The sequence below is a fragment of the Natator depressus genome, chromosome 9 (assembly GCF_965152275.1).
Source record: "Natator depressus isolate rNatDep1 chromosome 9, rNatDep2.hap1, whole genome shotgun sequence".
NCBI classification, from domain to species: Eukaryota; Metazoa; Chordata; order Testudines; family Cheloniidae; genus Natator; species Natator depressus.
This window is the reverse complement of record NC_134242.1, coordinates 822,614-835,793: the sequence shown is the minus strand read 5'-3', so window position 1 is coordinate 835,793 and position 13,180 is coordinate 822,614. Positions and strand designations below refer to the sequence as shown.

At 50.3% G+C, this 13,180-nt stretch overlaps 1 protein-coding gene across 1 annotated transcript in view; it reads right to left on the bottom strand.

Moving 5' to 3' along the window:
- LOC141993733 (very long-chain specific acyl-CoA dehydrogenase, mitochondrial-like) overlaps nt 1-13,180 on the bottom strand; it is a 38,466-nt gene that overhangs the window by 13,560 nt on the left and 11,726 nt on the right. Inside the window, exons 8-12 of the mRNA XM_074963315.1 lie at nt 12,286-12,390; nt 10,431-10,517; nt 4,293-4,355; nt 4,041-4,142; nt 743-840 (exon numbers count right to left, since the gene is read on the bottom strand). Coding sequence (XP_074819416.1) covers nt 743-840; nt 4,041-4,142; nt 4,293-4,355; nt 10,431-10,517; nt 12,286-12,390 — 455 coding nt within the window. The remainder of the gene's footprint in view (nt 1-742; nt 841-4,040; nt 4,143-4,292; nt 4,356-10,430; nt 10,518-12,285; nt 12,391-13,180) is intronic.

The following is a 13,180-nucleotide window of genomic DNA, read 5'->3' as shown; positions in this document are numbered from 1 at the left end:
TCCACTGAGGCCCTGCCTCTGTCCACTCCTCTTACCCCTCCCACCTGTTGCTCACTGCTTTTTCCCTCCAACCCCCCCACCGCCTGGGTCAGGAGGGACTTGCCTGCAGAGCTGGGGCTGGGGCTGCAGCTGGCTGATGAAGGTAGGAGGAGGTCCTGGCTGAGTAAGGGCTGGAGCAGGTGATGAACCAGTGCCTTCTCGCCTCTCCCACTCGCAGAAACTGGTCTTTGGGTGTCTGGTCAGTAGATCTGACCGGACACTGTCAGGCCCCCTTTTCAACCGGACTTTCCAGTCGAAAACCAGGCACCTGGGCACCCTAGCTATAGGATCCTTATGACCACAAATGCTCAGGAATTTGGTTTTACAGCTGGTCTGAAAGGAGGCACCATCAGTGTCACAGCGCCCCTGGTTCTGTGCTGGAGGACTGGCTCACTATTAAGCCTCTGCTCTGGCATCGCAAGCATCACTTCTGATTTCACTGCATGCTCTCAGGACCAGAGGGGCTGGAACTAAGGGTGGACGGGGTGCTACTGCACCCCCTGGCTTGAAGTGGTGTTCATCATAGACAGGGTTTACAGTTTGCAGGCTTCATCGTTTACAGGGTTTACAGTTTGGTTCAACGGCTCTCTGCACTCCCACCATTCAGATACCTTATTCCATCGCCCTGCCAGTAGAAGCAGCATGTTATTTTACACCACTGTAACTGAAAGGCAAACTGTAACAGGTTCTCTGTGCTGCTTACCGCTTTGCTCTCATCCCGATTTCTTTTAGGATGGTCTCAGTTTTCCCTGATGGATTCATGACAGTTGTTCGCAGATTCTTTAACTGGACCCCAGCATACTGAAAATGTTTTAAAAATGATTAAAGGAATTTAATTACACACACTCTTAGGGCTACCCCTGCAAAGGGACATGCTCAGGATGAGCCTCAGGGAATTGATACAGCAGGTTCCGAGTTGCGCCGGGCATCTCTGGGTTAACTATACAGTAGCACAGGGGTTCTCAAACTGGGGGTCGGGACCCCTCAGGGGGACACAAGGTTATTATGGGGGGGCAGGGGCACAAGCTGTCAGCCTCCACCCCAAACCCCGCTTTGCACCCAGCATTTATAATAGTGTTAAATATATAAAAAAGTGTTTTTAATTTATAAGGGAGGTCGCATTCAGATGCTTGCTAGGTGAAAGGGGTCACCAGTACAAAAGTTTGAGAACCCCTGCAGTAGCGAAATATGAAAATCTACCACCTTATTTTCTGCAACTAAACCATTTTTCAGGGCCTTAGCTCAGTGGAACAGATTGCTTGGATTCATGAAGGATTTATGAAGAAACATTTCTGCATTACAACATTACATGGTACCCAGATTTCTGTCCATCCACCTAAGTGTTTGTATATACAGCACCCCCAACAAGGGGGCTCCATTCACTGCAGAAGAGAACAAAGTCTACAGCATTAAAAATTGGGATGGGAACGTGTCTAAGATGGGTGACGGATCTGAGGACCTGTCCCAGACGGAGGTGTCAACCGAGGGGGTTTTGAAACAAACTGATAAATCAACCAGTGACGAGTCACCTGGACCAAGTGGTATTCACCCAAGAGTTGTATAGAAAGTCAAATACAAAATTGCAGAACTACTAACTGTGGTATGCAACCTGTAATTTAAATCAGACTTTGTACCAGATGACTGGAAGGTAGCTAATATAACACAGTTTATTTTTAAAAGGCTCCAGAGGAGATCGTGGCAATTACAGGCTGGATAGCTTGACTTCCGTACCAGGCAAATTGGTTGAAACTATAGTAAAGAACAGAATTATCAGACACAAAGATAAACACAATATTTTGGCAAAGAGGCAACACAGCTGTTGTAAAGGGAAATCCTGCCTCACCAACCTCTTAGAATTCTTTGAGGGTGTCAACAAGCATGTGGACAAGGGTGATCTAGTAGATATAGTGTACTTGGGCTTTCAGAAAGCCTTTGACAAGATCTCACACTAAAGGCTCTTAAGCAAAGTAAGCAGTCATGGGATAAGAGGGAAAGTCCTCTCATGGATCAGTAACTACTTAAAAGATAGGAAACACAGGGTAGGAATAAATGGTCAGTTTTCACAGTGTAGAGAGGGAAATAGCGGGGTCCCCTAGGGATCTGTACTGGGACTAGAGCTGTTCAACATATTTATAAGTGATCTGGAAAAGGGAGTGAACAAAGGAGGTGGCAAAGTTTCCATTTGATACTAAATTACTCAAGTATCAGAGGGGTACCCGTGCTAGTCTGGATCTGTAAAAGCGGCAAAGAGTCCTGTGGCACCTTATAGACTAACAGATGTATTGGAGCTTAAGCTTGCGTGGGTGAATACCCACTTTGTCATACATCTGACGAAGTGGGTATTCACCCACGAAAGCTTATGCTCCAATACGTCTAAATTACTCAAGATAGTTAAGTCCAAAGCAGACAGTGAAGAGTTACAGAGGGATCTCACAGAACTGTGTGACTGGGCAACAAAATGGCAGATGAAATTCAATGCTTATAAGTGCAAAGTAATACACACCGGAAAACATAATCCCAAGTACACATACAAACTGAGAGCGTCTAAATCAGCTGTGACCACTCAAGAAATATGTTGGAGTCATCATGGATAGTTCTATGAAGACATTTGCTCAATGCGCAGCGGCAGTCAAAAAAGCGACCAGAATTTTAGGAACCATTAGGAAAAGGATACATAATAAGACAGAAATAAGAGAAATAAGAGAATAAGACACCTCTGCCTCCTCCCCTGAGCGCGCCGTGTCCCCGCTGCTCCACCTACCTCCCAGCGCTTGCCACTGCCAAACAGCTGTAGCAAGCAAGGAAGGGGGAAGAAGCGGGGCGGGGGTGGGGATTTGGGGAAGGAGTCGGAATAGGGGCAGGGAGGGGGCAAAGTTGGGGTGGGGACTCTGGGGAAGGGGCTGGAATGGGGGAGGGGGTGGGGCAGGGGTGGAGTCGAGGTGGGGCCGGGGGCAGAGTGGGGTCAAGTACCCACCGGCGCCAGTAGAAGTCGGCGCCTATGCTATGGTACGCCCACATCTTGAATACTGCGTGCAGTTCTGGTCGCCCCATCTCAAAAAAGATAAATTAGAATTGGGAAAAGTACAGAGAAGGGCAACAAAAATGACTATGGTTATAGAACAGCTATGAGGGGAGATTGAAAAGACCGGGACTGTCCATCTTGGGAAAGAGACGACGAAGGGGAAATGTGATAGCGGTCTCTAATATCACGGCTGGTGTGGAGAACGTGAATAAGGAAGCGTTATTTACCCCTCCACATGGGAGCAGCACAAGAGCTGGGTACGATTGTTATTACTGAAGTCAATGGAGCGCAGAATTTGGCCCATACCATCAGCAATGGACTTTTACCACACAATTCAGATCAGGTTCCAAATTCCAAAACATCCCCCTGCCCACCCCCGGCCCAACCCCCCACCCAGCCCCTCCTGTCACAGCTTCGGGTGTTTGGACGGAGGGTTTGGTTCAGCCAATTTCATACGGCTCCCTCCAGCTATGAAGTGTGGATCTGGATCTGGGTTTAGATTCAACCCCCAGTGCTGCGACTGTTCGGATCTGAGCACATTTGATTCAGGCCCATCTCCACAGCCCATACGTTACCCTCCCACGCGATTCTGGAGAGGCCTTTCAGCAGCTGCGGCTAACGCTCTGCGCGGCGGGTGGTGTGAGGAGGCTGCACTATGGCTGCAGGGTTCATAGCTGACCCCACTAGAATCCCTTCAGAGCCGGCTCCACCAGCCTTAGTGCTCCCCCCTGCATCCAGCCAGCCCAGCGGGCCAGTGTGGGGCAGAGGCATAGCCCTGCCCGCACCCCACCCTGGCTTCCTCCGCACACCGTGGAGAGGCTGTTCCTGGTGGAGGCACTGGCGCAGTGCAGGGACTCTGCTCCTAGTCCCAGGGCAGATTCCTGGCCCCCTCTCCCAGCTGTGCCGTGCAATGCTCGCTCTGTGCCGGAAAATGCCAAGGCCTTTAAGGGGAGGTATTTGCCCACAGAGAGCCCCTTACCTCAACGCCCGTCAGTGCCACAAACAAGCGAAGGATGTCATTGGTGCCCTCAAAAATGCGGAAAATCCTCAGGTCCCTCAAGACTCTTTCGACACCAGCTTCCTGTGCAAACAAAGACCTTAATAGACTCAAGTGATCCCTGCAAGAGGAGTGCACACAGCTGCCTTGGCAGAGCACTGCGAGCTCCTGAATACAGCCTTAAAAATGATGCATGCGGTTCTGCTCGGGGCGGATGGAGCCAAGCTCGTTTACCTGCATGTATCCCATTCCTCCAAGGACCTGGATGCACTCATCTGTGACGTGCCAGGCTGCTTCCTAAAGATAAAAACATCACAGTGCAGCAGAGGGGAATGTTTCTAGTCTCGATGTGATAACTCAGATGTGTCAGCATAATAGCAGTTAGCCCGGTGGCTCTGGGCAATCCTAGGTGGGCCTGCGTTTGTTATAATACTGTAATGGCAAAGGTGGTTACCTATTAGTTACCTGTGCTGTAACTTAGTGACATGCTGCACGTGTCCATCCCATTTCAGGTGGGTGCACACCCAGGGCAACAAAACCAGAGACCCTTTTCCCCGGCAGAACCCCTTGGGGCAGCCCATGCGCACACCCCAGGGTCATGTTACCAGATGAGGGTATAAAGGGAGAACCCTCCTGAGTGGGTTTGACTCCAGTGTAGAGGGGAGGAGGTGGGTTGTGGGACGGACGTGTGCAACACACCTCAAAGGACAACAGTCACAGAACAGGTAAGTAGCCATTTTTTCTTCTTCAAGTGATCGCACATCCCCATTCCAAATCAGGTGACTCATAAGCACTTTGGCAAGGACGATGGTTTTGGAGTCTGTCTGAGCAAGGACTGCAACACCGATCATCCAAACCCATCACCATCGCTCAGTGCCTGGGAAACAGCTTCATGTCTAGTGAAAGGAGGCACCAATGACCAGGCTGCAGCTCTGCGAACATCAGTAATGTGCACCTGACGCAGGAATGCAGCTCATGCTGCTTGAGCTCTTGTAGAACGCACTGAAACTCTTCTGGGCAGAGGGGCCTTAGTCGTGGCAGAGCACAGTAGTGTGCAGGACGAGATCCAGAAAGAAATTCTCTGCCCACAGACAGGGTAACCCTTCAGTCTGGCAGACAAAGAAATGAACAGCTGAGGAAACAGCCTAAATTGTTTGGTCTTGTCCAAGTAACAAGCCAACGCCTTTTGGACATCCCAAGCATGGAGCCCTCCTCATCGTTACGAGGTTTCAGAAAAAAGCTGGTAAGTAGGTAGCCTGGTTAAGGTGGAAGTGCGAGACAACTTTGGTCAGAAATGTAGGGTAAGGATGCAAATCAACCTCATCTGCAAACTACATCTGGAGGGTCAGCACCTAATGCACGCTGCTCTGCTACCCTGCTGGCAGAAGCACTGGCCACCAGGAATGCTGCTTTCATGGAGAGATGGAGCAAGGAATGTGGAGCCATCGGCTCAAAAGGTGGAACCATTAGAGCCAGCAAAAGCTGTAGGATAAATACGACATTAAAGAGTTAGCATTACCTTAAGTTTGGTTAAGGAAATATCTGTAATATGAAGAAAGGCCCTGACTAGCATGTAGAAGGAAGGCCTTGAAAAGAATGAAGTGCAAGGCCAGAAGGAATGAGGGAGGGAGGGTGTTTGGTTTGAGAATAACTGAGGAGATAAGGGGAAGGCCTCAGACCGACAGGGATGGCTGCGGATGAGGGTTATAAAGGTGTTCTCCTGCCCAAGTTTGCATAACACTCTTGGAATCTGAGGGACGGGATTAAAGGCATCTAGTAGCTTGTCCTTTTATGACGACAGGAAATCATCTGATATAGATCCTGGGCTGTGACTTGCTCTGGAACAAAACAGGTGACACTTCCTGTTCAGACGAGTAACCAAGACATTGATTTCTGGTACCCGCCATGACTGAAAGATGGATCTTGCAATGTCCGCTCTAAGGGACCACTTGTGATCCCTGCTGAATGATCTGCAGAGACAATCTGCCAGGCAGTTCTGAACACCTTGGTAGGTGTGAAGCTTTGAGTGTGATTGTATTTTTGATGCAACCCTCAAACCCCCATAGATCTACAGCCTCTGGGCAAAGGCGATCCCACCTGGCACCCCCCTGCCTGTTCACACAGAACACAGCAGCTGTGTTGTCCGTGAGGACCTGTACTGTACATTCCTCGAGGTGTGGAAGGAAGGCTTGACATGCCAAGTGAATAGCTTGTAGTTCCAGAACATTTCTGTGGAAAGAGAGTTCTTGATCTGACCAAAGACCCTGAGTCTGATGGTCTTCTAGGTAGGATCCCCACCCCAGGGATGAAGCATTTGTGACTAATGTCATGGAGGGCAGAGTCGAGGAGAAAGAAACCCCTTTGCATACATTGGCAGGGTACACCCACCAATCTAGGGATGACAAGCCACTCGCAGGTACGTGAGTCAGCACGTCCAATGGGTGATGAGATGGTCAGTAGATTGACTCCACCCGCCTTGCATGGCTCTGTGGTGAAAAGGCTGCCATGCTGAGTCACATATGTGCCAGCTGCCCTGTGCCCCAGAAGTCTCAGTCGATTCCTTACTGCTGTGCAAGGATGGGCGCTGAGGTCTGCACAGAGGTCCTGTCTTGCTTGGACTCTGGCCAGGCTCAAGTGCGCGCTTGCTGAAGTGGAGTCTAGATCTGCCCCAATAAGCCCAATTTTCTACACAGGGATGAGAACTCACTTATCCTTGTCAGAACAAAGGAGTCTCTGGATCTTGTTGATGCCAACCTCCCCCTAATGTCCGGAGCATCCCTGAATCAACCAGCCATCCAGGTACAGGAATTCCTGGACAACTGCCTTTCTGAGATGCACTGTCGCCATAGCCATGCGCTTTGAAAAGAGTCACAGGGCTGAAGATGGACTGAAAGGCAGGACAGTGAATGGATAATGAATGTTAGCCATGATGAACCTTCCTCCTGCAGCTCTGGTGGATAGCCTTGTGGAAATCATTCAAGCTGAGAGTGGCAAACCAGTCATTGGGATCTAGAGATGGATAACAGAGGCTAGAGTTACCAGGGGAAATGTTATCTCTTTATGTATTTGTTTAGGTTTTGCAGGTCCAAAATAGGTTTGAGTCTTCCCTCAGAAATAATGGGAACAGAATCCCTTCCCCCAGCGTTAAGGAGAGACCTCTTTGGCTCCCAACTGTAAACCAGACTGTATTTCTTGGATAAGAAAAGCCTTGTGAGATTGGCCCCTGAAAAGGGACTGGGGCTGGGTAGGTAGGTATGGGGAATAGAGACAAACTGCAGGGAATATCCTCGTTCCACAGTGCTCAGTACCCAGTATCTGGCTGAAATATGGGTCCAATCAGCTAGGAAGTGGGCTAACCTGCTGCCAAAGGGAGTGATAGGAGAGATGAGACCCAGACGCAGTGGTACTCTGGCCTCGACTAAGAAGTCCAATAGGCTGCTTAGAGGTCGAACACTGTCTTGATGAAGTTGAAGCAGATGGAGGAGGAGGTGGCCTTATCCTGTGGAATTTATGTCATCTCTGCTTGATCAGGCTGCCTCCGAGAGTAAAATGGCACCACTGGGTTGTCTGAGGATGAAAGTGCCTGAACGTTCCTTCCCAGTGATCTAAGTGCTGCCCTAGAATCTTTTAGGGAATGCAGCGTTTCATTGGTTTTCCCTGTAAACAAATTAGGGCCTTTAAATGGGAGATCCTCAATTGTCAGTTGGATCTCTGCTGGAACCCCAGATGCTTGCAGCCACAAAGAGCGTCACATCATAGGCACAGATGCCATCACTCTAGCCTCAGCCTATTCAAGACGGCATGATGGGAAGATTGGACAACCCTTGTTAATCACAACTCAATATTCCTGTCTAACATCTTCTGGCAGTTTGTCAATAAAGTTAGCCTGTTAACAGAGACTGGGAAACTGTATCTGACCAGGAGAGCCTGGTGATTTGCTATCCTGACCTGTAACCCTGACATTGCATAAATGTTTCTTCCAAAAAGATTTTGCAGTGAAAGAGTTTTTTGGAGTCATTATTTTGAGGTGGATTTGGCGTGACCTTGGCGTGATTTATCATTGATTACACTCACCACCGAGCCCAGGGTAGGGTGAGAATAGAAATGTTCATGACCTTGGAATGGCACTTGGTATCTGCTCTCTGTTCTCTTGGCAGTGGGAGGAAGTGATGCTGGTGTTTGCCATATAATTTTTGTAGGCTCCAAGATGGCTTAATTAATCAGTAGAGCTACTCTACCAGGTCCTGAAGTATGTAAGACATTTCTCCAGACATTTCTCCTTGTCTCAGAGGTGACTTAGACAAGTGAGGTCTCGGAGAAGTACGTAAAGTGGATGGAATGCTCCATGGGTTCCAGAGGGCCCATGGCTAAGTCCTGGGGCCCCAGTGAAAAGTAGCCCTTGGCCCCTTGTCTCTAGACCTGCCCCTGAGAGAGCCCGGGTACCAAGATCTGGATCTCTGTGTGGAGGATAGAGAATTATGAGATCTCCTATAACAGGACTGGGATGCATAAGATTCCTTGGAGGCACAGCACTCCATGGTGCAGGTGACTGGGGCTCGTGGCTGGATGTGGCACTAGTGGGACAGCATGGTGGCTGACCCCGGGAGAGTACCAAGTGTTCGAGTTCCAGCTGCTCATCGTAGGTACCGACGTTTGCCGTGCTGAAGCCGGAATCGAATGGTACGTCACTGATGATGTAGACAGCTCCAGAGCTTGTGAAGAAATAGCTGCTACCTATGACTCTAGCTCTTGTACAATCGGGGAGTCTGGTATCAAAAGGCAAAGCAAGTCTCTCACTGCTGTGTACAGGCTGTTGTTGGTGTCGAGGATGCCATGTACCCGTATGCAGACAATGCAGATGGCCCAGGCCAAGGAGTTGGTCTCAATGGTACAGAGGATGGTACCAGAGTCCAAGACTCTACACATATTGCCAAGGAAGCATGTGGTACTGAGGAGCACGTAGCCAGGGCTGGTCCATACCTGACTGACTCCTGGAAGGGCCGGTCAGGGACTGGGAGATCCTTGATGAGGAAGATCTGTTAGGCTTAGAGGCATGTGGGTCACAGGATTCAGCTTCTTCTGGGGCCCTGGGGAGGGAGAACGATGCCTCCCTTCTGAACCTCTCTGAGGAGGGATAACGGAGACGTCCGGAGGTCACCCCGTGGTGGAGCAGAGCCCCAAGGATTGTGTGCCAAGCAACAGGGCTCGGAGGGAGGACGCAAGTCAGCTTGCATCAGAACACAAGAAAATTTCACTTCCTGAAATGGTTTGGTCCTATTTCTGAACCCACTACAAATCAGGTACCTACCCTGAACATGGCCCTCCCCCAAACCCTTCAGCCACCGGTAGTGAGAGTCACGGACAGATAGAGACTTATTAGAGCCAGAACTTTGTTTAACACCTGGGGACTTAGGCATGCCCTGGCACGGCGCGTCGACAGGGCTAACTACAAGTCTGAAAAGCCAAGAGAAAATGGACTGAAATGAGCCACTATCCAACCAATGAACCAAATTATTTACAACAAATTACACACTTCACTCAGAGGAAAAGGGAAGATTTGTGCAAGCAGGCACACACACGCCCCCTCCCGACCTTGGGGTGGTGAGGAGGAACTGAAGGGGGGCTGGGGCGGCTCTGCCCCTTTATACCATCGGCTGGTAGCATGAGCGTGCAGAGATCGCACGTGCCGCCCTGACAGGTACCACTCAGGGGAAAAGTTCTCCAGCTTCAGCGCGCTGGGCATGCAGACACCTGACGTGGCCTGGCCATGTGCAATCACTCAACGAAGAACTGCAGGTACTGAACTGCCGGGTTCTGCTGCTGACTCCACAGGGGCTGCGAGAGCACGGCACTGTGGCAGCAGCTGGGCGGTCAATGCAGGCAGTGCTGGGGGAAACAGCCTGGTCTGGAGAGAGACTTGTAGGAAAGCCAGCTCCAGTGGACACTGCTTAGTCACACCTGCCTGAGCAGCCTCCCTTTGCATTGTCCATGCCCAGCAGCGAGAGCGCAATGAGAACTGGGTGGTTTGGGGCGGAGGGATCTGCCAGGAGAAGGGTGGGACAGGAACAAGCCGCCTGCTGGAAGCAGGAGAGGCCGATCGCAGTCCGGGAGGGACCTGCTCTCTGGCTCCAGGGTTGATGCCTCAGGCGGGGTTCCTGCGGGTGCAATCCCTGGGATGCAGTGCCACCAGAGAGGAGAGAATAGCTTGCCTCTGCAGCACGCCTTTCCCTTCCAGTGGGACACTGACGTAGCAAAGCCCTGACACCTGCTACTGCTCAGCAACGGGGCAGCATGAGCCCGACACTGACAGGCCATGCTTGCTCTAACCCCTCCTTGCGGAGACATCTCGCGCTGGGAATCAAACACACTTACTGAGGCAAAAATCTTGCTGATTGCAGCTTCGAGCATGTAATCAGGCACCTTCATGTCCATGTTGGCGCTCACCACGTAGGCCATCGACTGCAGGGAAGCCAGCCATTTGCCTTTGGTTACACGGTGTATGTGCCAAAGACACCACCCCACACCCCAAGGTATGCTGTATGGAGGGCCTGGCTTGGCTCGGCTCCATCCTCTCCCTCTCTTCTGCAGCGGGCACTGCCCATCAGAGGTCCCATCTCAAAATCTAGTCCTCCCATGCTGTCCCCTGCAGGCATAAGGCTCGTCCTGACCTGATTCATAAGGGCACTACCATCTCCTCCTTCCATCCCCCCTCAGCCCAATTCCCTGCCCTGCACACAAGAAGCCAGACAGTCAGCGAAGGGCAAGCTGAGGGGCAGGAAGATGCAGTGGATTTCAAGCCTGTGTAACCCTGGGATCTTGTCATCATTAGCCTCATCCCCCTCCCACCACACACTGCCCAGGGGTCATCACACTCATTTGTTCTATCTCCTTTCCAATTAGACTGTAAATGCTGGGGCAGGGACCAGTCCTTTCCCAGTGGTCAGATGCACAAGGGGACCAGATCCTGACTGGGGCAGCTGGGCACTGCTGCAATACCACCAGGGCTGCTTCTCAGCAGGTGTAAACCATCTTAAACCAGCTCATAACAGAGACGGCTGCTAGTAATCCTGCCGCCCGCTTCACCCCCGGCGAGCACACAACTGCCCGAGGGGGCACAGCCGCTACTGCACAGCTCAGCAACGGGCCACAACCATTAGGGGAAAATGCATGTTTCAGGTGATAGTGGGAGGAAGTTGTGTGGGTGAGAGAGAGAGATACAGTCCTTGTCCATTGACGTTCCTCCTCTCCTGCAGGGTGAATTCCCTGGAATTGTGAGTTCCTGGATTGGTTGGCCAGGATGGGAGAGGAAAGGGGTGTTTTGTTGGGAGGATTGAGGTTGCTTGTTTTTTTTAAACCCAAGGCTGCTTCCAATCCGCAGGACAAGAGGAATTTTAAAGGCCCAGAGCTGTGGGCAGCATGGAATTACTCACGCTGGAATTTGGCCAGGATGCTGAGGTTAACACAGCTCCAGTCCTATGAACCGGTCTATGGGAACATTGCCAAAACTCAGCACAGTGCTCCCAATACCACTCTGGGGCACTGGCTCAGAGTCAGAGGGCCTGATTCTTCCCAAATGCACATGGGTTTCAGGCCAGCTTTATGCCAGAGTCTTTATGGCACGACTCCCACTTTATACCAGTGTAGGCAAGCACAGAATCAAGCCCAGAGAAATGAGGGCTCCCCAGTGATTTGCCAACACCACCTGCAAGTCTCATCCAAACACTGAACCAACCCAGCCTGCCAGCTCAGCCTCTGAGATATGACACCAGCACAAACTGGGATGGCAGCAGGTAAAATCTGTTCTATTTGATATAGATTTTTATACCATCCGCATCACTGTAGTATCTGAGCGCCATCCACTCATGCATTAAATAACATCTAATATCAAGTGTGGGTCACTTTCTCTCATCCACTCCCCAGGGGGAGAACTGGGTGTGCAGTGGACTGTTTTGTTTTTTCATTGTGTTTATTTATATGACAACACTGCTCTGTGTTTATATCAGAGAAGGCAGGTCAGAGAATGTGCCTGGGGCTTGAGAAGGAAGCGGGGAGGTGTGGGATGGTTCTTAGTCCATGGTAAACTTCATTCCACAGTCTGGGGTGGGACCAGCCCCCCAGAACGCCCTGTCTCCTGAACAGACCAGCTTTACCCTGAGAGTTCTGCTGTGCCTGTACAATGGAGTTGTTGACCATGGTCTTGATCCTGCAATTAAGAGGAATTTCTCACCTCCGTAACATAGTGCAGCATGGCCATCCGTGCAACTTTCTCCTGAATAGCCCCATAGTTGCTGATCTTGTCTCCAAACTGCTTACGATTAGCAGCATGATCAACCTGGTGTTACATAAGAACCCATGATCACAGCAAGAAGCTAATGTAATACAGACAAGAGGAATTTTGTCTATGTCCAAGCTGCAGGATTTGGCCATATATTTCAATTTTAAACAAAATCAAATTAGCTAATGTTTATAGGAATATCTATACTAGGATGTCAAGCCCTGTGTAGCTTGTGTCGGCCAAGCTTGCTGCACACCCCAGGGGCTCCTGACATCTCTCCCATCCCTACAAGATCCCTGTGAGCCACCTCCTACCCCCTCTAGTGCAGGGACTCATTTCAACCCTCCCATTTGCTCCCCCAGGCCACAGGCTCTGTGTATATTCCATTTCCCCCTTTTGGGTTTTCCAATTTCCACCAAAATCAATAGGCTTCTGCCCAGTGATGCCTAGAAAAATTTCTGAAATTTTGCAATTGATTGGATACAGCGTTCCAAAGGTATCACATTACATCCAACCAGAAACACCACCAAGTTAGTTCTAAGGGTCTTGTAAGCTCAGCCATCAACTTAACTCCAGCCCCAAAACCCCAGTCCTTAGCCCAATCTCATCCCATTACACAAAAGAGAGAACAAGAAGAATTTCTGGCTAAAAGACTAACCAACATATGCAGCTAAGTAAACTAAGGCCCCAAATCTGGACACGTCTTACAAGCATGCGGAGAATCCCACTGAAGCCATCAGGACCAGACATATGCTTAAAATTAAACACAGACATTTCACTGTAATTCTATTTGTCTAAATGCAGATCTTTGACCTGTTGGCTCTTCCAGCATCAGCTCCTGTCTCTC